The sequence below is a fragment of the Centropristis striata genome, chromosome 20, assembly GCF_030273125.1.
Source record: "Centropristis striata isolate RG_2023a ecotype Rhode Island chromosome 20, C.striata_1.0, whole genome shotgun sequence".
Taxonomy (NCBI): domain Eukaryota; kingdom Metazoa; phylum Chordata; class Actinopteri; order Perciformes; family Serranidae; genus Centropristis; species Centropristis striata.
In genome coordinates, this window is record NC_081536.1 from 6,184,501 (window position 1) to 6,208,683 (window position 24,183).

The 24,183-nt window shown below is 38.4% G+C and overlaps 3 protein-coding genes across 4 annotated transcripts in view; all 3 read right to left on the bottom strand.

The window, feature by feature from the left end:
- Positions 1–1,318: 1,318 nt before the first annotated feature.
- On the bottom strand, positions 1,319–7,378 carry LOC131958643 (hyaluronan-binding protein 2-like). Its single transcript, XM_059323781.1, has 13 exons — positions 7,225–7,378; positions 6,873–7,023; positions 6,645–6,740; positions 5,729–5,839; positions 5,495–5,611; positions 5,289–5,399; positions 5,029–5,200; positions 4,218–4,315; positions 3,632–4,127; positions 3,387–3,529; positions 2,277–2,411; positions 1,999–2,144; positions 1,319–1,872 (listed from the first exon to the last, which is right to left on the bottom strand). The coding sequence occupies exons 1-13, from the start codon at positions 7,282–7,284 to the stop codon at positions 1,705–1,707; spliced, it is 2,004 nt and encodes a 667-aa protein (XP_059179764.1). The 5' UTR covers positions 7,285–7,378; the 3' UTR covers positions 1,319–1,704.
- A 985-nt stretch (positions 7,379–8,363) lies between these two features.
- On the bottom strand, positions 8,364–12,188 carry LOC131993883 (probable E3 ubiquitin-protein ligase TRIML1). The gene is made up of 5 exons (XM_059359949.1): positions 12,153–12,188; positions 11,823–12,056; positions 10,735–10,781; positions 10,489–10,631; positions 8,364–10,389 (listed from the first exon to the last, which is right to left on the bottom strand). Exons 1-5 carry the CDS (start codon positions 12,186–12,188, stop codon positions 9,791–9,793), a joined length of 1,059 nt encoding a protein of 352 aa, XP_059215932.1. The 3' UTR covers positions 8,364–9,790.
- Positions 12,189–14,854: 2,666 nt separating this feature from the next.
- The window catches only part of ablim1a (actin binding LIM protein 1a), a 49,791-nt gene continuing 40,462 nt past the window's right edge, over positions 14,855–24,183 (bottom strand). The window contains exons 15-24 of one of the 2 annotated variants that reach the window (XM_059359692.1): positions 23,896–23,943; positions 21,785–21,925; positions 20,981–21,060; positions 20,744–20,867; positions 19,498–19,559; positions 19,236–19,296; positions 18,991–18,998; positions 18,375–18,449; positions 16,137–16,217; positions 14,855–15,923 (exon numbers count right to left, since the gene is read on the bottom strand). In XM_059359692.1, coding sequence (XP_059215675.1) covers positions 15,810–15,923; positions 16,137–16,217; positions 18,375–18,449; positions 18,991–18,998; positions 19,236–19,296; positions 19,498–19,559; positions 20,744–20,867; positions 20,981–21,060; positions 21,785–21,925; positions 23,896–23,943 — 794 coding nt within the window. In that variant the 3' untranslated portion in view covers positions 14,855–15,809. Of the gene's footprint in view, positions 15,924–16,136; positions 16,218–18,374; positions 18,450–18,990; positions 18,999–19,235; positions 19,297–19,497; positions 19,560–20,743; positions 20,868–20,980; positions 21,067–21,784; positions 21,926–23,895; positions 23,944–24,183 lie in introns of both variants that reach the window. The other variant, XM_059359691.1, reaches the window with a different exon arrangement.

Below are 24,183 nucleotides of genomic sequence, written 5' to 3' on the forward strand. Positions count from 1 at the left end.
AGATATCAGCACTTCAAATACATTCTTATGAGCTATTTTTGTTGTTATCATTATATTAGTCCAAACAAATGTACCTTCAGTTGTACCAGGCATTAAAATTAACAAGAAATTGAATAAAACAGGGGTGGTTTGATATTTTTATCCAATACTGCATTATGCATTTATGAGGAATAATACTATATTTACTTAATGTAAGAAGGGTTTTTTCCTAAAATAATGTCCCATTGAACTTTGTTATTCCTTTTTAGAGACCTCTGTCAAACACTGTGCTCGACTGATGACAACATAGGGCATGTTTCCCTTAAAGAGCTCAAGGTAAAAAATCCTGTGTTTAAACCCACATTTACTGATTCCAATTTTTTCCTTATGGCACGATAGGGGACTGAAATGTTTTGAGGATTTCTATAAGGAAGGGATCTTCCACCCTCTCATCTTTTTAGATATTTCCAGGAGAGGAACAGTGCAAAATCCTTATTTACCAACTTCCCTCACCTTCCATCTAAGCAGCCATGGGATGAACTCTTACAATTTAATCCTTTACAAAGGTCTTTAACCTCAAGGGTATACAGTTCTATCCAGTCATATGATGATCATTTACCCACCAACACAAGGGAGACTTGGGAGCGTGAGCTGGGATTGGTCTTTGATGAAAGCTGGTGGGAATCTGCACTGAAAGTCATTCTCAAAACCTCTATTTGTGACCTTAATACAGTTTAGAGTTGTATTTAGATGCCATTAATCAAAGACAAGGTTGGCACAGATTTTCTCAAATATGGTAGATGTCTGTGACAGATGTGGAGGCTCACCCTGTAATCTTATGCATATGTTTTTCTCTTGTCCAGCTCTGAAGAAACTTTTGGCAAATTTACTTCAACACCATGTCTGAGGTATTCTCCAGAACTATATACCCTATATACCGGAAGAATATACCCTATATACTACTAAAGAATTGGAAGTGTTATCTTATACCTCAGTTATTGCTAAACGTCACCTCCTTCTGAATTGGAAATCCACAACAGCTCCTTCCAGCACGCAATGGATTAGAAAATTAGATATTCAAGAAGGGGAAACTTGAGCAATTTCTATAATTTAATGGCAACTATTTATGGACTTTTTTGTGACGATGTAACAAAAATCTAAGGGTATGTACAACATGTTTAATGCAGACACCAATGTACCCTGATATAGGTATGTCACTCTGTTGTTTTTGTATACAAATCAATAAAAATATGACACAAAGAGCTCAAGGTATACCTCACTTTAAAAAGCATATATTGTCTCTTTTAGTTTTCCACAAACGTATTATTTTTTTATTGGGGATGGCTCTGGACTTGAATAAATGAAAAGCTTCAAGGGAAATCCAATTAAATATCACATTTAGAGGTAAAGTAGATTTCAGGCTTTTCTTTTCTTGGCCACAATACATTTCACATAAATGATAAAGCATCTTTTTAAAAAAAATGTTTTAATGATGGTTGTATTAAGTATTATTGTGCATGATTATTAAGAAATTCCACTGCCATTTGAATGAAAGAACATATTCAGCGGAAAACCAAGGAAAATTTGATTAAGTATAGTAGTTTTACAGTGTTTCTTTCTCTCTTTTTATAATGGTTGTGTTAAGTGTAGTTGTGCTCAATTAATAAGAAATGCCACTGCCAGTGCGATTGGAATTATAAAAACAAATTACAAACAAAAGTTTGCTTATGCAGATGGTGCCTGAGTCTTCGACCTGATCCAGTTCAGGAACTGAGTGACCCGTGTGTAGACTCCGGGTTTGTTCTTCCTTCCACATTGGTCTCCCCAACTCACCACACCATAAATAACACTGGTGTGGTTTGATTGACAGGTCAGTGGTCCCCCAGAGTCACCCTGAAACAAGAACACACAGCTGACCACATAGCAAAAGCACACACCGTTTCACTCAACTATCATCTCAGGTAAATTAGTCATGCTGATATTTTTAAGATTAGATATTTATAAGTTTCCAAGACTGACCTGGCAGGAATCCACCCCTCCCTGCAGGTGGCCAGCACAGAACATTGAAATATCCAGGATCTTTCCATAAATTTTGGGTTCAGAGCATTTTTCCTGGTTGATCAGCAGCACATTGGCATCCAAGAGGTGGCTTGAGCCATATGAAGCTGCAGAGAGATAAAATATAAACAAAAACAACAACAAATGCAACAAAGTGTTAATACAGAAAGTTGTGTCCTATTTCAGTGCCTCTAAAACAAACTTTCATCATGTGGCTTTATATGCAGAAGTAGCCTTACAGTTCTCAGTGGCTCCCCATCCAGAGATTTTACACTCCATCCCATCAGGCAGTTGGGCATCAGGCAGACACACTGTTTTCACAAACTGGGTCTCATTGGCACACACTCCATCAGTCCCTTTCAGCTTCAACAAGGCTTTGGAAATGCAGTTAAAAGTCATAACAAAATCATTAACTGAAGTTATATATTACTTAAAGGGGGCATATTATGCTCATTTTCAGGTTCATAGTTCAATTTTGGGTTTCTTCAACAACATGTTACAGCCAATGCTGCTGCCCCTCTACCACACTGTCTGAGATGCTCCGTTGTAGTACCTGCCTCTTTAAGCCCCATTCCCCAAAAAGCACAAAATGAAAGATTGCTCAATGAAAGATTCCTTGGTCTTTCACGTCTGCATTCTTGTTTCTGAACCGTCCATCATTGCAGCCAACAGTATACCAAGAAAAATCACCAATAAAAGTTTCAAAACCAAAAACTGCATAATCAAACATGTTCCAGCGTGAATGTGTTGTTTTGTTTTTTTCAAATTTGAGGAAAATTTCAAGAATACAGGTTTCCCCTGACATTAGTTATATGTGCAGATGACACAATCAAAAGAAAGAATGGATTCTAGTTTCCATCCGCTACTGTTGTCTCATTGACAAGATGATTCAATTAAAAGAGTGTGTGAAAAGGTAAAAAACAACATGGACAACAAGACAATGAGACAAGCATTAGCCTATTAACGTCTTGTTATGCCCTCCTCACTCTCCACTGATGTGGATTTGGATTTTTCATTAAAGGTTGGATTTTTTGTACACCAGTCCTGGTTTCAGCCACTTCTCTTCTGTGCTTGAGTCTCCGTAGCTAATAATTTCAAAAAAGCATAATAGGTCCCCTTTAACTTTGTGTATTTTCTTATCAAAACTTTTTTTTCTCTATTTCTAGAATTCACTTATGGACCATTAATGCTGTCTTTCTGTCATCAATCATGTAATTACAAATGGCACAATTTGACTCACTCACATCCCATCTTTAGTTAACTAAAAAGGCTAAAAACTACCTCGATTTAGATAAGAAATGCTAATACTGGTTTTATGAAACACATAATAAGAGAGAGACATGGATCACCTATGTCGTTGTAAACAGCTGATGGAGTCTCTCTGTAGTTCTCGTGTCTGATAGCCTGTTCAACTCCAATGGTTTGCTCGGTGGATTCGTCTGTATTCAGCGTCAGACCTCCCATAGACACCTGCATGTCCCTAGTTGGATCACTGCTCGAACACAAACAACACAAGCATTAAGCCCACATGTGAAATGTATTTCATAATCATGGTTTTAGTAGTTTTTTTCAGATCCATTATGACTGTGCGTACATGCAGTGTCCAGCTGTAAGAACCCAGCAGCTCTCGATGAGAGCTCCTCCACATGTGTGACTGAATGGCAGTTTGGAGTTCTTTGGTCTCACGTTTACAGACACCTGCCACGGTACAGCCCCGGGAGGAGTCTTCAGACCACCATAAATTCGTTTAGTGGACTTTTTTGGTTGAGCATGCCCACAGGTGGCAAACTGTTGTGGTGTTGTGGCGCTTGGCATGACAGTAGTAGCTATTGGTTCGGAAGGTGCTGTAGGTTCAGCTGTTGTAGGTTCAACTGTTATAGGTTCAGCTGCTGTAGGTTTCGGTTCTATAGGCTTCGGTACTGTAGGTTTCGGTTCTATAGGTTTCGGTACTGTAGGTTCAGGTGCTGGAGGTTCAGGTGCTGTAGGTTCAGGTACTGGAGGTTCAGGTGCTGTAGGTTCAGGTGCTGTAGGTTCGGCCTCGGGAACAGTGGGAGCAAAGTCTGATGGGACAATTTCAGTAGGAGTCTCATCTGAAACACAAACACAAGAAGTTAACATATGATAACACCTGTTTTTTGATGACCCATAATCATGAAGTTATCTAAAGCTTTAAAGCTGACCGGTTGGTTCAGGACACTCTTCGACATCACAATAGTCCCACAACAACTTGCGACCTTTTCTGTAGAAACACCACGGCATCCCGTCTCCGTCTGGGTTTCTGTCACAGAAAATGAGTAGTGAACATTCTCTTGTTTAGATCCGCCAAACATTAAATTATGTAAGCAATTGCTTAAGCCCCCTTGTCTCTAAAGGCCCCCTAGCAAGGATTTTTAGCTAACTAAGCTAGTTGGTCAGTTAGTCAGTCAGTCAGTCAGTCAGTCAGTTAGTTAGTTAGTTAGTTAGTTAATAGGCCTTAACCCTATAAAGCCTGAACCATGAAATAATTGCCAGAAAATTCAATTTTTTTTAAAACCGAGTGCTTATTTACTTGCTGACGAATTTTTAAAATTAAATAAATTGCATATATGAATTCTAATTTGTATCATATTTGATACATCAGGTCTTTTTGTGCAATTTGTTGCTCACAGTTTGTTTTTCTTGAACTAACAAAAACATCAAACAACAACATTTTTAACTTTTCCTTTTTCCTCAAACATGCAAAATACATATTTTTTCCATATAACACAACACTGATATGAAGTTTTTTAATGCAGCAATGACTGATCCACTCGTGGAACCTGCATATCATTTTTGCTACATCCGGTATTTTTGTGCAATTTGTTGCTCAGTTTGTTTATCTTCAACACATGTATACATCAGGTTTTTGATGATGTAGAGGTCTCAAAAATTACTGTATCTAATATGATACACTTGGCTTTATAGGGTTAAAGCCCTCTGCTACTTGAAAAGCTGTAATTATGTTCTCCTGACCTGCAGAAGTTGTGAGGACCGAGTCCATCACTGTCCTCGAAGGAGTTGAAAGGATCGGCTCCATTCTCCAGGATGAAGTGAGAGTTCCAGTACAGGCATTCATGGCCGTCATCTGTCTCACTCACATTACCACGGTATGACTCTCCATCATCATCAAAGCAGTCCTCTGGGCCTGAGACATAAACCTCACTTAGTCAGTCAGGGTATGAGTTATGATGATGCATATATTGGACTGGGAAAAGGAAAAATGTAATATTTACCAACATGGCAAAAACGCCCTCTGAACCCCTCAGGGCACTCGCAATCAAAGTCATCACCATCCTTAACACATTGTCCACCGTTCCTACATGGATTAGGCTCACACAGTGAAACTTTGGGGAGAAACAGTTAACAGTGAATGCTTGCTATAAGGAACTGAAGAAACTTGATGTATTCTGTGTTGTTTGGACAAAGACATAGTCCTCACAGTGTCTGCAGTGTGGAGGCTGGAAGGGCTCCTTGCATTTGCACTCATAGAATGGGGGGTTTGAAGTCACGACACATTCACCACGCCCACATCTACCTCTTTTACACCTATTTCGAGCTGAGATGATAACAAAATAATACATTTTTTCTCATTATATATTGTGCATATATGACTGGTTTGCAGTCCTACAACAGCATGAGGAAAGGGATTTTTGTTTTTTCAAACCATTCATACTTCGCTCGCATTTCCTTCCCCTGAAAGGTTTGGGACAATCGCATTTGAAATTCTTCCTGCCTTTCTCCTCACACTCTCCATTGTTAAGGCAAGGGTTTGGGTCGCACCTGCCTAAGAAATGAGAAAAAGTTAGAAGGGGAAAACAACCTTTAAATAAGAGCTTTGAAATGTAATGTAGCCTTTAATGGGAAACTTGTACGGAAGCCATGAGAGGCAATCCCTTTGATCCATTTTCAATGTCTGATCTAAATTATTTTAGGTATTTTATAAATTATAAGGTATTGTGTGTAAGCAAGGTATGGACTGACATGTATCTCTTTTTTGGTTAGAAATGTGTTTTAGTCTCTGCTAATCTGCCATTAGCATTAGCTATTCTGTCATTTTAAAATTTAGGATTGTGCTGAGAAAATTGTACACTAAGAAAATATAATAATAAATCACCCACCAGAAAAAAAGTTTGAAAAATCAAAGTTAAAAAAAACTTTCATAGTTAGAAAAAGAAACATTTCTTATTATTGTCATAATTATGGAAGCCCATTTTCATCAGTTAAAAAAATGAAAATGAAAACTTGGCTTTGCTGAGAATTTTTTGTTGTTGCCCATATTAAGTCGAAATTATGAGATAAAAAGTCATAATTATGAGATAAAAAGTTGAAAGGAAAGAATCTTAATTTTAACTTTTTATCTCATAATTCTGATTTTTAATCTTATAATTTCCGACGTATTATTCGCAACAACAAAAAAATCTCAACAAAGCCAAGTTTTCATTCTATTTTTTAAATGACTGAAATGGGCTTCCATACGTAAACAAGTTAAAACAATTGAGCTTTTTTTTTTCATTTGCCTTTCAGGGCTTCTATACATGTGACATTACAGAGGTAGTATAAATGTTGTGGATATGAGTTTTAACTCTCACCATTTTGTTCTTGAAGATCAAAAAGCCATTCTGAATCACTTTGATCTTCATCATCATCGTCATCACCAGCTCCATCCAAAATCGCAAAGAAGAAGTCTAAAACAACAACTTTCATTTGTAAGATATAAAGCACTGTTGATTTACTCTTGCTCCTACCCGACAAACCCTATTGTCAGCTATTGTTCTATATAGAATATGTTATAAAAGGAATTTTAAAAAAGCACCGACCGTTAATTATCTCAGAATATGTCTCTTTCTTTCTGTGTTGTTTATGACGCCCAGGTCCCCGGAGCTCTCGATCATGATCACGTCCATGACCATGACCATGACGACGACGGTCATTATGACGATGACGATGTTTGGGCTTTTCTTTCTTCAGCTGAATAATAATTTGACAGCACATAAAAGTAATTATAATAAAAGATAAAGTGTGGAATATTCATGACAAAACAACAAGCTCTAATGCACTTTATTCCCAACAAAAAACCTGATCAAACATTGCAATATTTTTAAAATAAAAGCCAATGCATTTGCTTATTGCTACACAATTTGTGTGGAATATATACAGTGAAATACATACTTCAGCAGGTATGAGGAGCGCCGCCAAGATGAGGCAAAAGAACAGGAGCTTTAGGTTCATGGTGGCAGTGGATCAGAAGACACCCAGGAGAATAAACTGAGAGTGCACTGTCTGGCAGATCACTTGCACTTTTCTAAACATTTGTGTAAGTACACTAACCTTTGATTCAGCGTGGTTGTCTGGCGTCCGTCCCTGTTGTGGAGTCACTTTTATTGATTTTATCTGTGCTTTTAGAAAACTTGTTTTTCTTCGTATTAATAGGCAGAGTGTGTTAATGAATGCCTAAAACTGACAAATAACTGCTGCAAAATCGAGATTACTGTCTCTGCATTTAGTAGAATTTATTAGAACAAATTTGGATTAAATAGGATAAGCATGCCACAAAATGCAACACAGAGGCTCAGAGAGCATATTTGCAAAACCAGTTATTTGTTCGGATTCAGACTTTGGATCCAAATATACTAGGTGCATTTGAGGATAAATTGCTTTGTGCTTTTTAAATCTCTTTATGCGTTTAAAAGAAGTATATATTGTCACTTGCACAACAATATCACTAACCTTTATGAATGAAATCTTTTTCAAAAAACAGGATTTTGTCATTCAGAAGGAATATGTGAACTCGCTGTCCATTAAAAACTGTTTTCAGGGTCCTTGTTTAGTTTAATGTACTTAGAGATGGTACAAGCTGCTTCTAACATGTCTGTACATTCATGTGGAGGTTCAATAGACATATACAGGCACTGGAAGAAATGTGTAGTGTTCAACTTTAACATGATTCCTTCTGAGGAACTATCTCCCTACTGCATTTTTTTTTATCACATTGTGCATCTATGTGATTTGAAATACATTCATTTTTTTTCAAAGAGAAGAAATACGATATTAGGAAGGGTACTACTTTCTAATAAGGCACCTTTTATAAAGGGTTTATAAGTTGTAATTAATTTTGTGTTGTCAATTATGCTTATTTTTTCATTATAAACAAATTAGACACAAAAAAAAAATTCTGGATCTGTTTCAGACCATTTCAGAAAGTTATCTGAAAGTTTGGACCAGATTCTCTGCTAACTAATTAAATCCAAGTGATGAAAAGCTGTCAATAAATAGAGTCAAACCCCATATATTGACAACTTTTCAACTTTAGACTGGGTAGATTTTTGAAGGTTTGAGCATTTAGTAAATGGATTGCCAACATTGACAGTATATTATTGCCAAATATAGAAGCCTGCAGCAGCTGACATGCAATGTTTATGAGAAAGTGCTGCAAAAATGTAGAGCTCAGCAAGCTGCAGACATTTGATTCAACATCAAAGAGAATCCAAACTAAAAGTTGGGGGTAGTTTTACCTTTCACCGCAAATTTCAGCCAGTGACTACACACAGCCTGTCAATAAGTCCTTATACTCCTGTGACCTGTTGACCTTTTTTTCAAAGAATTTTCTCCCTGTGAAACAATGAACACATTACCACACTACCTACAAATCCAGGAATCTTTCGCTATAAAACAGAATCAAAACCAACTGGAAACACTAGCACTAGTGCACACTCAGAGCGACACTCAGTCAATGTTGTTGCAGTTGCTAAGTGGACTGGACGAGACACAAGAAAGGCCACTCAACATTGTTACGTAACCATCACGTACAATTTAGTTTTGCTAAATGGACTCTGACTTTAGTTAATACTGTCTCACTTTCCATTTGACTATTTAGCGTTAGCCTGCCAAGCGTCTCAATTAACGTTAGCTTACCATCGTTAAAAACAGTCAGATAAAATCTCTCGGCCAGTGTTGTGTAACTTTAGTTATCTATGCCGTATTAGGCATGGTGCTCTGTTTGCCATTCTTGATCAACCAGTTAACAACAGCAGCCGTTAGTGTCACTAAATGGACACTATCCTTCCTTATAGCTGTCTTCTTTTCTGCATGCAGTGACGTTATATGTTGCACTGACAATAATAACAACCTAAAAAATGTCATATCTGGAATGCAATCCAAGACCAATGTTGCTGAGTCACTGCAGCTAAATCTTAGCAACAAAGACAAAATTAAAATAGCTATTGAGAGGAAACCTCCATTGTGGAAAGTGCATGAAATCAGAGTTTAATGTCTGACTATGATATCCAATTTTTGTTGCAGACACCAACATGCCGAAGGATAGCCGTGCCAAGCAGGAGCAGACACCTGCACGGTGCACATGCTCCAATGGGTGCTGAATTAGTCTATGTAATTAGCCTATTGCAGCGAGCTGCACTTAGCCACTGCTCGGTTTGTTTACAGCAAAATTGATCTATAAAGTAGATTAAATTGGCGACTGCAGTGGAGGTCTGTTGATATGTCTGTTGGTCAATACTGTCTCTAGAGGATGAATTCTAATGAGTTTGATGATTCCCTGACTTCTCCCCACCAGCAGGTCAAAGTTTTCTCTTTTCCTCTGAAATATCTAAAAAAAAAAATTGTACAGACATTCATGGTCCCCAGAGGATGAATCCTAGTTAAAATCTCGCATGACCAGTATATCATAAACCTTTATAACTGGTGTGATTTTAGAAAGTAGTGCCTGAGCAAGGAATGACTAAAAGCTTCTCCGTGTAGCCACTGAACAGAGATCACTGGTAGAAGATGGAGCGTTACAGATTACAATGGGGTTAGTATTGTTGCCATTGTGGTCATGACCAGGACACAGGGCCAGGTGGAGGCAGTTTGAGAAGGTTCCTGCACAGAAGGAGAACAGCGGCGTCATGTTGTCTGCCTCAAGAAATGTCACCAGTCCTGCAGACACACTACACAAAACACCAATCCGACAGAAGCGTTTTGTAAAAGGCAGCTGATGGGGCAACCCTGCGTGCCAGGCTGTGTACTCTCCATCAAAGAACTCCACACACCAGGACTCTTCCCCGCGGCCCAGCCAGCAGTCTTCAGTGGTGCCCTTGCGGGGAATGTTGGGATAGGTAATGCCCAACTCCCAGTAAGTCTTCCCAGTCACATCAATCTCCCAGTAATGGCGACCAAAGCTGAATCCTTGCACGCTGATGACATTGAGGGTGGTGTCAAAGCGTCCAGCGAGGTCAGGAAGTTGCTGCCAGGTGTCGGTGTAGGTGGCACTGTCACCTCGGGGGGAGATGATCAGCTTTGGGTGGGCCGTCTCTGGATCTAGACACACCTCGCTGGAATCTGGAGAAACATATTTAGCAACATTTATATAGAAATGTCGACATGTTAAAGAGGTCAAGCAGTGGTTATGAACACTATAGGTATAATATTTGAACTGACAACTCTTGTTGAGTTTCTTGATAATAGGGGTCTGTGAGCGGATAAGTAGAAGCAAGTTGTTGGTGAGGCTGAGGATCTGGTCAGCTTTAACTTCGTCCAGGCTCACGCTGCTCGGGTCTGTTCTGTTTAGCAAATCCACGACTCTGGAGGAGGCAGACCACAGTGAGAAACATCAGCTGCTCAACTTAACACACACACACACACACACACACACACACACACACACACACATATTTGGTTCCATACCTGTCCACTGTCTCCATGTCTTGCTGCTCAGGGTATGAAAAGAAAGACTGAAGAAAAGCAAGAGAAAGCAAGATTAAAATGAAAAAAATAACATATTTAGATCCTGTATAACATAAGGTCCATAGGCCCACTGTACTTCAAAGGACCAGTATGTAGGCTTTTGTGGCATGTGGTGGTGGAGGTTTTCTCAAATTGCAATCACTCCTCCTTCTCCAAACATGTAAAGAACCTATGGTGGCCTTCAAGTAGTGTTAAACGAAAAGGGTTTCTTTAGAGCCGGTGTTTAGTTTGTCCATTCTGGGCTACTCCAAATCTCTGTGGAGGAGGACACTGTCACTACCCAATTCGTTCACCCTCCCCAATCAATTCTACACATGTGCAACTCTCAACAGAGATAGGGGAAGATGAGGGCTCACCTGTGGAGAAAAATGTGTCCTAATTGATTGTAACTTTTTCTGTACACCTACTCTAACATCTTCTGAATACAGCCTGGTGAGGTAGCTATGAATATATACCAAGCCAATGTTACCTAATGTGCTTACTAGCTAATAATTCTCCTTTACCCTTTTCCAGTTTTACTGTGGCTTTTTTTTCCTGCAACAACCGGTCTGGCTGACCAGAACCATGAACACTTTTTACTGGCTCAAAGTTAACTGCTAACTTAGCTAGTTAGCAAACTAGCTAATGTTGGTTTGGTACTGATATCATTACCTAATTTGACTGTATACTTGGGTTGATGACGGAAATAGCCAATGAGTGACCTGTCTCACTTTTTCATATCTCTGTTGAGAGTTGGGTATGTGCAGAACGGATCAGGCAGGATGTACAGATCAATGGAGTTTGTACATTTGTTAGCCATCTTGCTTCCTTTCCAGCTCTGTTGAGAGTTGCACATGCCCAGTACTGATCTGGCAGCTGGGACGGATCAGGCATGGACCAACCTACTCCCTATATAGATATGAAAGACTTATTCTAAGTTAATGAAAACACAACCTTTCTTAGTTTTAGGTGATTATACACTTACGGAAACATGGTTGTGAATTTAGATACCCCTAAATCCTACACACTGCTCCTTTAAGTTTAATCACCATTGTATCCGGCTCTGTGTCAGTCTGGTCCATGGCTACAGTGAGTCTGGCCAGGTCCTGCTCTATCTCCTGGATTAGAGAACAGTTCCTTTCCAACATCCCATCCAGGGCAGAGACCGCAGCCCTCTCCTCTATCTCCAGGTGGGACAGAGTGATCCTCAGGTCCTCATCTAGGACAGCCTGGATCTCCTGATATTTCCGTATGATGTTCTCCCTTATCACTGAGGACTTTTTCTGAGTCAGGCATAAGCATGTATCAGTTTAGAATACTGCCTGATCACAGGTGTAATGGCAAAAATGTCAACACCAACTAGTCTGAACACAACTTACTGTGATTTCTGATTGCCGTGCTGCCAGTTTTTTCATTCTGTGTTTCACTGCTTCTCTTTGTCCCTTTAAACACTCTTGGTGCTTTTCTAATGTGTCCTGGAGAAAGAGTTGCACACATATTCAACACAGCTCAATTAAACACTAGTCAGACACATTCTTTGTGGTGCAGCTGCAGAAGCAGAAGCAGTTTATTATGAAAGTTGATGAAAAGCAGGGACTGACTGACAGTCTTTCTCTTAAACTGTTTATTAAAATGCATACTATAGTTTTGGGAATTATTGAGACTGTATTTTCAAATGGTGCGGTTCTGTAACAGCACTGAAGGTTGCTGTGTTGCTGCACCTAATTAGGCTGAAAACTATGCCCATTGATCTTCTCACTGCTATTGCATGACAGGCACACTGCAGTGTTGTGACCCTAGGAGCAAACATTAGTTTAGTGTCATTGTTTGTCATTGCTGCCTTCTCCAGGATGACACTTATGATTGCTGTGTGCACAATCACTCACTATTGCCCCATAATAACTCCCACTGTGACTGAATGAGGCCACACCACAGCTCTCACATGCATTCACTGTATAAGTGTTGCATTTGATACCTTTGTCAACATTTTAAGGCCCATACTGGCATATTTATTGCAGATTGTTTTTGCATTTTCCAAAGCACACCATGGTTGTCAACTCCATAATTTATATGTATTATATACATTTCATATTAGCTTATTACCTCAGTCATATGCCTTTCTGTGCAGAATAATGTATGCACAGAGTCTGACACTGTTGGGACACTCATCTGATGAAAGTTTCTCCGTGATCACCATAAATATCTGTTTAAGATGCCTATGAACAAGTAGGATTTTGTGACATCACAACCAGTGTGACATCACAACCAGTGTTGGAAAGTACATTTTCTCAAGTACTTTGTACTTAAGTGCAAATTTGAGGTATCTGTGCTTTACTCCAATACATGTCAAAGGCAAATATTATAATTTTTACTCGACTCCTGATTGGCAGACTCAGATTCTTAATATAAAATATTAGAAAGAAATAATGATGTCGTATCATAAATATAAAAGAAAAAGAAAAGATAAAGTATATAAAGTAGGTCAAATGAGCTCCACCCCTACCGGCTGCAACATTAAAATTAATATACATATTAATGCATCAATAATTATAAGCCAGTAATATAATAAAACATATATTATTCTGAAAAGAGAAATTCTGCATTATGAGTACTTTTACTTTTGGAACTTTAAGTATATTAATACTTTTGTACTTTTATGTCAGAAAAGTTTACTATTACTTGTAAAGGTAATTTTAAACTATTAATACCTTAACTCAAATACAAAATCGGAGTACTTCTCCCACCACTGGTGAAAAGTGTATTGTGCATACACTGCATGGATTTTCTGCAAAGCAGGAGACATCTTCTGATTAATATTATTTATTTATGAATTCTGCATTATTTTAGTAAGGTAGAAGGAGTAGATCCAATTTTATGGATATCAACTGGTTCATTGAACATATGTTTTTGTGGTAAAACCTTATTTGACACAAATTGATATTCCAAGCAGAGTAGTTAATGAGAACGAGTCCATAGGGGATCTTAAACTGGGTTTCTCCTGCCGTCCAGGAAGCAAATTTTTCAGTTCCTTTCAGTGGGGTAAGTCATCCATTCAATTGAAAAAATAGTTTATCAAAAAGACATTGCTGTTGAGCATTTTATCTAGCACAAGCCACAGTGTCATTATATAAGAAATAAGGCAGACATCTCTATGGCCAGTATCTCCAAAACTCAGAAAATAATCCAGATGAAGAAAGAGCACTACAGGTAAGAGTCAGAATATGAACACGGTCACCCCTAAACTTTGTAAAATTTTGTCATTTTCATTGTGATATGTTTGGAAGACATTGATTAATAAAGTTTTGAGAAGATATACACTTTATCTGTCAATAATAAATCACATTGTCACAATCATTTCATGGAAAGAGGTAAAAATATTTTTATTCCAACTTTATGGGTGACTGTGCATTTGTGATTGTGGGGTGAACTGCCCCTTTAAATATTTAATTTAAACCATACTTCTGTGAAAATATGAACACAAACAGCTGCTTTGAGGGAAGACAATCCTTAATATATATATATATTGTAAAAAATGGAAAATGTCTAGATATCAGTTCTTAAATTAAACTCTTTTGAGGAATTTTTGTTGTTATCATTATATTTGTCCAAACAAATGTACCTTTAGTTGTACCAGACATAAAATGAACAAGAAATGTTGAATGTTGAAGAATGTTGAAGAAAAAAATGATCTAATAATTTTTTCCATGACTGTATGTATATATTTTTTTATTATGGTATGCTTTGGAAAATGGTCAGTTATATGTGCAGTAAAGTATGTGCTGCAAAGGCACTAATGAAGTTTCAATTCAAGCAAAGCTTAGAGAATAATGACTAAATTTTCACTTGGTGGTTGTAGCTATATACTGTAAATATGTGTATCAGAGTAAAAGTCAAAGCTCATGTTAAAGATCTCTCAAAGGGGCCCCCACTGATCAGAGTTTATGTACAAAGTCAATAGACTCCACTCCATAAAAGGCAACCGGTCCTCAGACTACCTCTCACCCTGTGTGACATCACTGAAGCGGTGTGTTTATTGTTGAAATGCAAAGAAGGGAACAGAGAACAGAAAAGAGGCGGTGGGTACCTTTGGTATAGCTGAGGATCATATGGTTCATGGTGATTTAAAGCTTTATTGGCTTAGATTTCAATACAACAAATGGCAGTGTGGGTTTTCATTTATAAAACAGTACTTCCAAATACAGTCGCTTCTTACATTAGGTGTTTTATCTATTTGTTGGTTACTGTATGTCGGATACGGCACTAAAATATATTCAGATTTGTACTTCCAATACATGTAAAGGGAAAGTGTCTGGCCATGTGTATGAGAGCCTGAGAAGAGAGACGATTTCTTTTTGTCAGGGTCAGATGAATGTTGGGCGTGTACAGTAGCCAGGGGAGGGAGACTGCTGTGTGTAGGTGCTCGGATGATTCATTTCCATGTAGATCCGGTAAAACAGTTGATGGGTCGGCTGACTGCTTTCCCAGTGCCTTTTTTTTAAATATATTTTATTCAAAGACTCACTGAGCCGATTCTTGCAAACTTTGGACTAAAACTGATTCAGCCCAAGCGAAGGAAAGCTGACACATGTTCAAGCTACGAGCATGGACATTTTCGTAATGGCGCCATGAGGTTCTACTGTACTTACAAAGTTCCACAGGAATCAACAGCAACAAATAGTAGGAAGAAACAAGCAAGAAAGAAAGGAAAGCAGTTCCACTCGAAGCAAAGCAAGAAGTAAAACAAGCGCAGTCAAACCAAATAACATGACCCTATTTATCAGTCATTCTTTGTCATTTTTGAACGTGGAAGAGATTCCCATTCCTCGTTTCCTGTGTGAGTCTAACTGGACAAATCATTCAGCTCACAGTCTCAGGAAGCATCAGAGCAAAAAGAGTCCATTTCATTGCTTCCTTGATTATGCCAGGATAAAAACAAAAAACCAGAAGAAAAGGAAATAAACCAAAACCTACATCTAGATTACAGTTGTTGTGTGCTATCTGCATGAATGTACAGTATGTGCATGCTGCTCTGAGTGCTAGAAGAGCTTGGCCTTCTTTTTCATGTCGTTGCGTTTCCACAGGGGAAGCCTGTCAAACTCCTGGATCTCCATTCCAAAGATGTCAAAGAACGTTTCAGGTGCTAAGTGGCGCTAGAATTGAGAACAAAGGTGGAGAAAACAAAGGAGGGGAGGGTGGGAGGGTGTTTGTGGTTAGCACCAAAAGCCACAAAAAGGGTCACTGCAAAAATGACAAGAAGCAATGGATACTGCACATTCCTTGCTACAGAATTTGTGTAACATTTTATTTACACAAAGTAGAGAAATCCAGTATCAATTGCGGACAGTCAGGTGGAAATCTGATACCTCCAGTCTGGTTCTGTCCACATCCCTGGGCAGTTTAGCTCTCCCTCTACTGGTTATCATGAGCATTTCATAGGGGTACACCTTCAGAAGGAGACACTCGTCAGTGAACAGGTCAAACCGAAAGCTAGAAAGCATCAAAAACTTGCATTTTTATTAAAAAAAGAAATATATACTGTAGATGTTTAAAATTTGGGTATTTTTGTAGGTCCGACTGTGACAGAGGGAACACTGGGTGGGAGAACAGGTATGTGACAGGAGGCTGACTGGGAGTGAGAGCTGATTTTTCATTTAAGTTGTCGGGGAAATGCAGGGTGCTATGGTGGTCACACTTATTTTTGTTGGTGTTGAAACGTGCAATAGATTAGGTAAGGGCAAAAACATAAAAACAGAGTTATGTAACAGGCTGTATTTGCAGATTAATTTAATGCAAACTAAAAATAGACCTAACACCAGGTATGTAGGCCAAGAAAATCCACATGGGAATGATTGCTCTGGAAGACTGAGGTGCTTCTATTTTACTAAATCCCCTCTGTACAAGAAAAAACTGGCAAATCATAGTTGTTAATTTAGCTGAAATGCTCAATAATAAGCAACTAGAAGTTCCCTGACCAACTCATATCCACACAGTTATGTACAATCTCTTATATACTACGCAGTATATAGTGATATGAGTTGTTTGGATGACAATCTGGGTGTTGGATTCTCCACTGTATGCTGCATACAGTATCCAGCCACTTTTAGTCAAAGCTATGTGCAGATGAGCATGGAGAAGCCAGCATGCTAAGCGCCAGAGTGACTCGGCAGCTCCTGAAGCAGCATGCTTAATCAGGAACCCAGCTAATGTGAGTCTTTCACCTCCAGTAGTAATCTCTTTTAGTTCCCTATTTCTTCCACCAATGTCCCTGCACTACCAGGATAAATACAACATGCTAATTATTTCATTTCATCCTCCCTCTGTTGGACGAGTCTATTTTTGTTGTTGAATTTTCAAGGTTGGATCGTTTCTAAATTAATCGCAAAATGTGTCCTGAGTTTACCGCTTAAAATCATAGACTGTGTGAAAAGAAGTGGACGTAGCCTCCGGGTCTGAAAAGTGAAGCCAATGCAGAAGTGACCAAAACCTGCATTCTTTCTAATGACCAGCAGGGGGCAAAACTCACTGGCTTCAAAAGAAAGTCAGATTGTATGGAAGTCTATGAGAAATATACCCTACATCTCACTTGATTTATTTCCTCAGTAAACATTTTCCCAAAGAGTTTATGGTCTCCATCGTTGGTTTCAAACCTACTTTATTATAGTATGATGTTCATTTTGTAAATTATGGTACCATTGGGGGAAAAATTATAAAGAAAGGTAGATTTTAGGGTGGGGCTACCTTGTGATTGACTAGTTGCTACTACAGTGATTAGTTGATCAGGATAAAGTCATAGCAATGGGAATTCATGGCACTGTGCACATTTAAATAGCCATAAACTTGTTTTTGAGTGTTGCAAGTGTTTTTGTCCTAAAATTTGACCCTTTCACAGTGTTTTCAGTTCAATTTAATTGTAACATTTTGCTGACCTAAAAATGTCTTGTTAAGCGTTGTACTAAAGGACTCTTAACGGTCTGCTGCTCTTTTTTTTCCTTAAGTATATTTTTGTTTTAAGCCTGTTTTTTGCCTGCCAAATTTAGCATTCTAATTAATATCACTGTTGACTTGAATTACAGCTGCACCTTGCTAACCTAGCTAGCTAGCTAGTAGGGATGAAAGATAAAACCATTATCTGTATCTATTTGAGATTCAAGATTAAACCTGGATATGGGTGGGGCTCAAACCAGAAGCGGCTAATATTTTAAGCCTTAAATTGATATGAGTTGACCAGATGTTGCTAAATTTATTATTTATTAATTATCAGATCAACATTTTTGATAGTGCTTATGTTAGATCCTAAGTTAGCAATTTTTTCCGATGCCATGGCTGACCCCATCAGGCTGTTTACCGCCTGCTCCTCTAAATACAATCGCTTCTGGCTCCAAAAAACAAGATGACGACAGCAAAAATGCCAAACTTGAGGCTTCAAAGCGGTCATTCACAGACCAGTGGGTAACATCACATTGGCTACATTCACTTCTTTTATACAGTCTATGGATGAAATACATTAAAATAAGTGAATTGTGTATTTATGTATTTTTTTCTAACACATTTCAGTGTAATTTACATTGTTGCCATCAGTACAAAAAGAAGAAGATACTTGCTTTTGGTTCCAACATATTAGGCATAGATACTCCCCTGTCCATCCTTGCAAGTGCTGCACGGCCATCCTTAATGTGCTAAAGAATAGAACATACACAAATGTAATATAGTGGAAGGGGACTGCAGGATTAATGGCATGAATATGTCCACTAATGACAGTGGGCACAGTTTTCACTGGATGGAGCAAGTAGCTTGGATACTATCTAGTATCGTAATTGATATCGCATTTGAGATGGACAGTCTTTTACATATTTTCTGAATGTTGCTGTAGTTGTTTTTTTTTTTTCTATGGTGAATTTTGAAATCATATATTTAAATATGAATTTTAGCTTGAGTCATAACATTGGTAAACAACACACAAAACAAGACATGAGGCAATGATTGTACATTGCATTTACAGAACACTGGTTCAGCTACGGGGCAGTGCATGTTTTGGGCATTTAAAATCACTGCACTGCATGCCCTGTAGTTGACATTAAATCCAACAGTGATGCAAGCATGTAGCAGGAGTGGGCGGTGTGCATTCAGGGCAAGGTGCCTCTTGCAACCCATGAGCAAGCCAATATATGATGCAAGGTGAGTAAGCATGCCATGTGAAAAAGCAGATGAGAGACATACCTGAAACTCTGCAGGACAACATGGGACAGAAAATGAGACTCACAGTTAATGGTTTTGCTGTCAAATCCCCTGCCAGGCTACTATATACAACACTGTTGTCCCTCATGACATATTATGCAATTATTTCATAATGCATGTCCATTTATGTACACGTAGCAAGCCATTTCTGAATACTGATGCTGAATAGCTCTGGTGACATTGGCAAGAGATTTGCTTGGTGGTCACATTCTGGCAGCAGCTCTCACCTCTGCCTCCTCCACACATGTCACCATAGCTGTTGTACTGGGTGAAATCTGTTGACTGGGGCTGCAGGAACAAAGACAACAGTATGTCAATATTAACATACTGGCATTCAGTTGCTGATGTAGGACCAGAATAGGATTTAATTATAATTACTATGCAGAAAACATGTCTACAATTAGGGTTTCTGGCACTGGTGACAGAATATAATGCATTTAACAAGCAATTGCTTGCTTTCTGATTGTCATTTATTGGAATTTAGCTCACCCGATGTAGGCCATTCCTTCCATAGCCAGGCAGAGAGTTCGTTTTGGTTGGAGAAGTTGGATCTGAAACATAAACAATGTTTTTTTGTGATCAATTATTTTTATTTTCAAAAGAGAAGAGCATGAAACAAGTCAAATACAGTAATACAACAAGTAGTATTCACTTTCCTTTACCCACCCACCAGGTCCCAGGTTAGTGACATCCCCCTCCCTTGATATCCCAAAAAGATCTTTTACATTACATACAGCATACATCACATAGTACATAAGTCATATCAATGTCCTATATGCCAAAGTAAGTGCATGAAAATAAACCAAAAATTACATATATTTCAAGTAAAGATATCTTTCTCAACTCAGTAAATCTTTAACCATTGCCACTGCAGAGGTCCAGGTGTGGATTGTTTTCTGACTAGCTCCATGCATTTTTGCCACAGACAACTCCATATAGAGTATGCTCAAAAATGATTGTAACCACTGGGTGCGTGTGAGTGTGTGGGGGGGCTTCCAGCGCAAGGCTAGCATTTTCTTAGCTGCAGTCAGCCCCGCTAATAGAGTGCGGGTCCGAGCAGAGGACAGGTTCAAAGATGAGGTGTCATTTAGAAGTAGTATTTTAGGAGAACATGGTATGTCTAAAACATAAACAATGTTAAGTTTATACTTGGATTATTGGTCTATCGCCACCTTTACCACTGATAGATTGGTATAGTTGGTAAATCTGAACTAACCCCTAGAAAAAAGTCTTACAAAAACATCAACCAGCTAAATGATGCATGCTACGGTGTAACAAAAGCTTCTGTTTTCTGCAAGGTAAAATTACTGTTTTTGTCAATGGAGTTTGGTGGCTATGAAGAGAGCATAGATAAAAGCTTTAGTTCCCTGTTAGAAAGCACTGCCTGTCAGCAAAGTAAAGTGGTAAAAGTATTCTAAATATAGCACACACTTTAACTGATTTTTTTTTTTTTTCTGGTTGGTCTTTTTTAGGTGGCTAAAATATGTTCGGCTGCTTCCCTGAGGGTGTGCCGACCATCATCTACCTTAGATAATACACCAACTATGGATAAGTACCTCATACAACACCACTCCAGTAACGCTGAACTATCACTTTAAGCAATTTCATAAGCCAGACATGTCACAGGAAAACAAATGCAACAATCTACGAGTGTTATATACAGTAACACAGGCCTTGTGTTACAGTACATTGCTGACAACTCAGGAGCATATTAGCTGATGAAGCTGCTCTGTACCTGCGTCACAGTTGGTCTGTTTGGGGTCGTAGCGCTGAGCGGAGAGGCTTCGAGCGTGACGCTCCCTGATCTGCTCTTTTTCCATCTCCTCCTTCAGAATGAGTTTTCCCAAACCAGACTGAATCTAAAGACATACACACATTCAAATAGTTTAAAGAATTTCCACAGATAAACATAATTTCATGGCGGTCAAAAATGCAGATGTTAAAGTTAAAAATTCAAGGTTATCTCACTGACCTTGCTGAGATGTTCTTCGTGGAGCTGCTTTTTTTTCAAGGCCTCTTCCTCCTCTTCTTCTCTGGATCGTCTCCTCCCTTCTGAACCTATGAGTGCCGTAGACACACCCAAAAAGTTATATAACACGTATATAAGCACACATAATACACACACATCCCTCTGGAGAAAACCATGCTTCACATGTATACTACAACCAGATGAAATGCTTCATCCACAGTTCAAATGTAGAAAAGACAGAAAGAGGTGGCTGCTTCATTTGGCTGTAGAGCAGTGAGGAACACACACAGTAAATGAGTAAAAGGTGGACAGAAGAACACAAATGTGAGACAGAGTTGACGAGACAAACAGAGGGATTTATTGGAATATTTGGCTACACTGACATGACGGATGTTTACGCTTCATCATTCATGTCAAGATTTAACACAGAACAGCACAATGTAAGACAGACAAACAAAAGTCAGTTTGAAGTCAGTCTCAGTTATCTCTGTCCAAGTCATTTGTGGCACTATTGTGTATAACTAGTGCGCCCATTATTTGCAGTAAGTGAACGTAAAATGGTGAAACTGATGCTACCTCAAGCAGAAAATAATATGGCAGCAAACCAAATCTGCTTTGTGCAAGCAAAACTTAAAGGCAAATACTGTAACGCCTGAATAAAAGCGTGAGCTCGAAGTGAAGCAGGGATGCAGTTAAGCTTTTGGGGCAGCTGGAAGGGAGAAACAAAAATAGTTAGGTTGCGGTGAGGTGTCTACTGTACTGCTAGAAGGTAGCAGTGCAAGCATGCCCATCAGGAGCCTACTGTACCTAATACAGCGAGAGAGCAGGGCCAACGGTCGCCCTCACTCCGTGAGCTGTCATCCGGAGGGGGAGCATGGGCAGCGGGGAAGGTGGCAGATCTGATGATCTCATCAGCGGACTTGCTTTGGCGTGCTATGGCATCTGTATCTAGGTTGGTAACCATGGGAACTGATCTATCAGTGTCTGGGTCACAGTCTCAATCACAGGTAAACATTTTAGCACCCTCTGATTGCAGACTGAAGGGTCATTTAATCCTTGGACTTGCAGGTTTTAAATATGTGCTGTGAACATTGCAAAATAAAAAAAGTATTTCCGAACAAGCCACTGAATATTGGATAGAGCCTTAAATCTAACCTTCTGAAATAAGTACTGAGAAACTGCCAGTGGATAAGAGTCAGTGTGGTTTAAAGGATGTTGCAAAGATAATTTAAGTGAAATCTTGCAGAAGCAAGATTACACCTGGTCTGTGAAACATCACTGAACTGAAGAAAAGTCTCAAAACCTGTTGGCATGCATGTAAACGAGTGAAATTTGCCATTGGTATCCTTTTTTCTGATCTATTTAAAGCCAGACTATGTAACATTTGGAAAACTAAAAAAAATAAAAGTTGAGTTCCTAAGCAATTAAACTGGTCCTTGTTTATCTCAATATATTAAGTGATTCTGTTGCCCCAGCCCTGCAACGTTAGCAAACTTCAGTAGGATATTACAGTGTAACTGACATTGTTGAGTAATTTCTCTGACTAAACCAATCTTCCTTTCTTGTTCTTCTGTTAAGTTACATTGTAGCTTGTCACAGCTAAACATGCTGCTGTGGCAAGTGACGTGTCATCACCTGTAATCGTCACAACTAAGTTAAAGTTACATAGTCTTGCTACGACTGTGACTTGTTAAGAGACAAAGTGCAGTGAGTAAAACAAGCTACAGGTCAGACAGAAGAGGGTTGGAGACAGACTTCAAACAGTGCTCGTACACTGACACTGGGGGTGACTACATGGTTAAATGAATACAGTTTCAGTTGATTAACAAAATAACTTTCAGTAAACATCCTAGCTCAGTTCAGTAATTCCCCACCTTTTTGTTCTGAAGTACCCACAGCAACTCACATGGGCCACTATATCATTGAAACCCAATATACATTGCATGTTTCAAATGCAAAACACTATTCATTATAAATATAAAAGTAGATTTTGTTCATTTCTCTCATACCATTGAATTGTCAATATTTTTTTTCAGCAATTGTACTTCTCTTCCATTACTTTTAGCTATTTTTTCAACCATTTAATGGCTTTAAGCTAACTATTTAAACAGTTTGAATATTACTTTGAGCTAAGTACCGTTTCACGTTACTTTTAGCTTACTATTTCTATCATTTTTCCAATACTTTTAGCCAACTATTTCAACCGTTTAATGCTACTTTTAGCTAATTATTTTAACTGTTTATCATTAACGTTACTTCTGTCATACAACCGTTTATCCATTTATTTTTAGCTAACTATTGCAACCGTTTATCCATTATTTTTGCTAATTATTTTAGTAGTTTAATGCTACTTTTAGCTAACTATTTTTAGTGTTTATCCATTACTTTTAGCTAACTATTTCAACTGTTGTTAGGCTACTTTTTACTATCTGTTTCAACCATATATTTATTAAGGTTACTTAAAGCTAACAACCATATATTCAATGCCTTTAGTTACACTGAAGTATGGTTTATAGTGGGGGTTTTAGCTACTGCTTTTAGTAAACTACTTCACCCATGTATACATTAATGCTACTTTTAACTATTTCAATCATTTATCATTTACTTTTAGCAAATCATTCGTCTTTACTTTTAGCTATTTATTTCTACTATTTATATATGTATTTATTGCGTTCAGCTATCTGCTTGCTTGCTTAATCATTTTCAAACAGTTTTTGTAACATGTTGTGTTCAGTTGTCACAGCTGACTTATGTATCTTTTAATCTACTTAGCCCCTTGCAACAACACTCTCTGGAGTACAATACCTCATGTTGGGAAACACTGACAGAATCACTGACTGAGAATTACTAGAAATTGTACTCAGACATTTTCTCTTCTCTTCATACAGTAACAGGCTATACTAGAGAAGGAAGGGTACCGTGTTGTTTGTAGATGGGTGGTTTTCTGTAGATGTTGCTCCCCTGATCTGAAAACATTTAAATACAGACAGAAAAGACATTTACGGAGTATACAGAGCCTCTGTTATACAAATTAAAAAAGTCTATTGTGAACATCCCAACACCAAGCAATGATGCATACGGATTACATTGAATTTCGCCCTTTTTCTGTGATACATCTGTATATTTGAAAAAGAAGGGGAAAAAGCAAAAGCTGATCCCAAATGGAGTATAATGTGATAGATAGATAGATAGATAGATAGATAGAT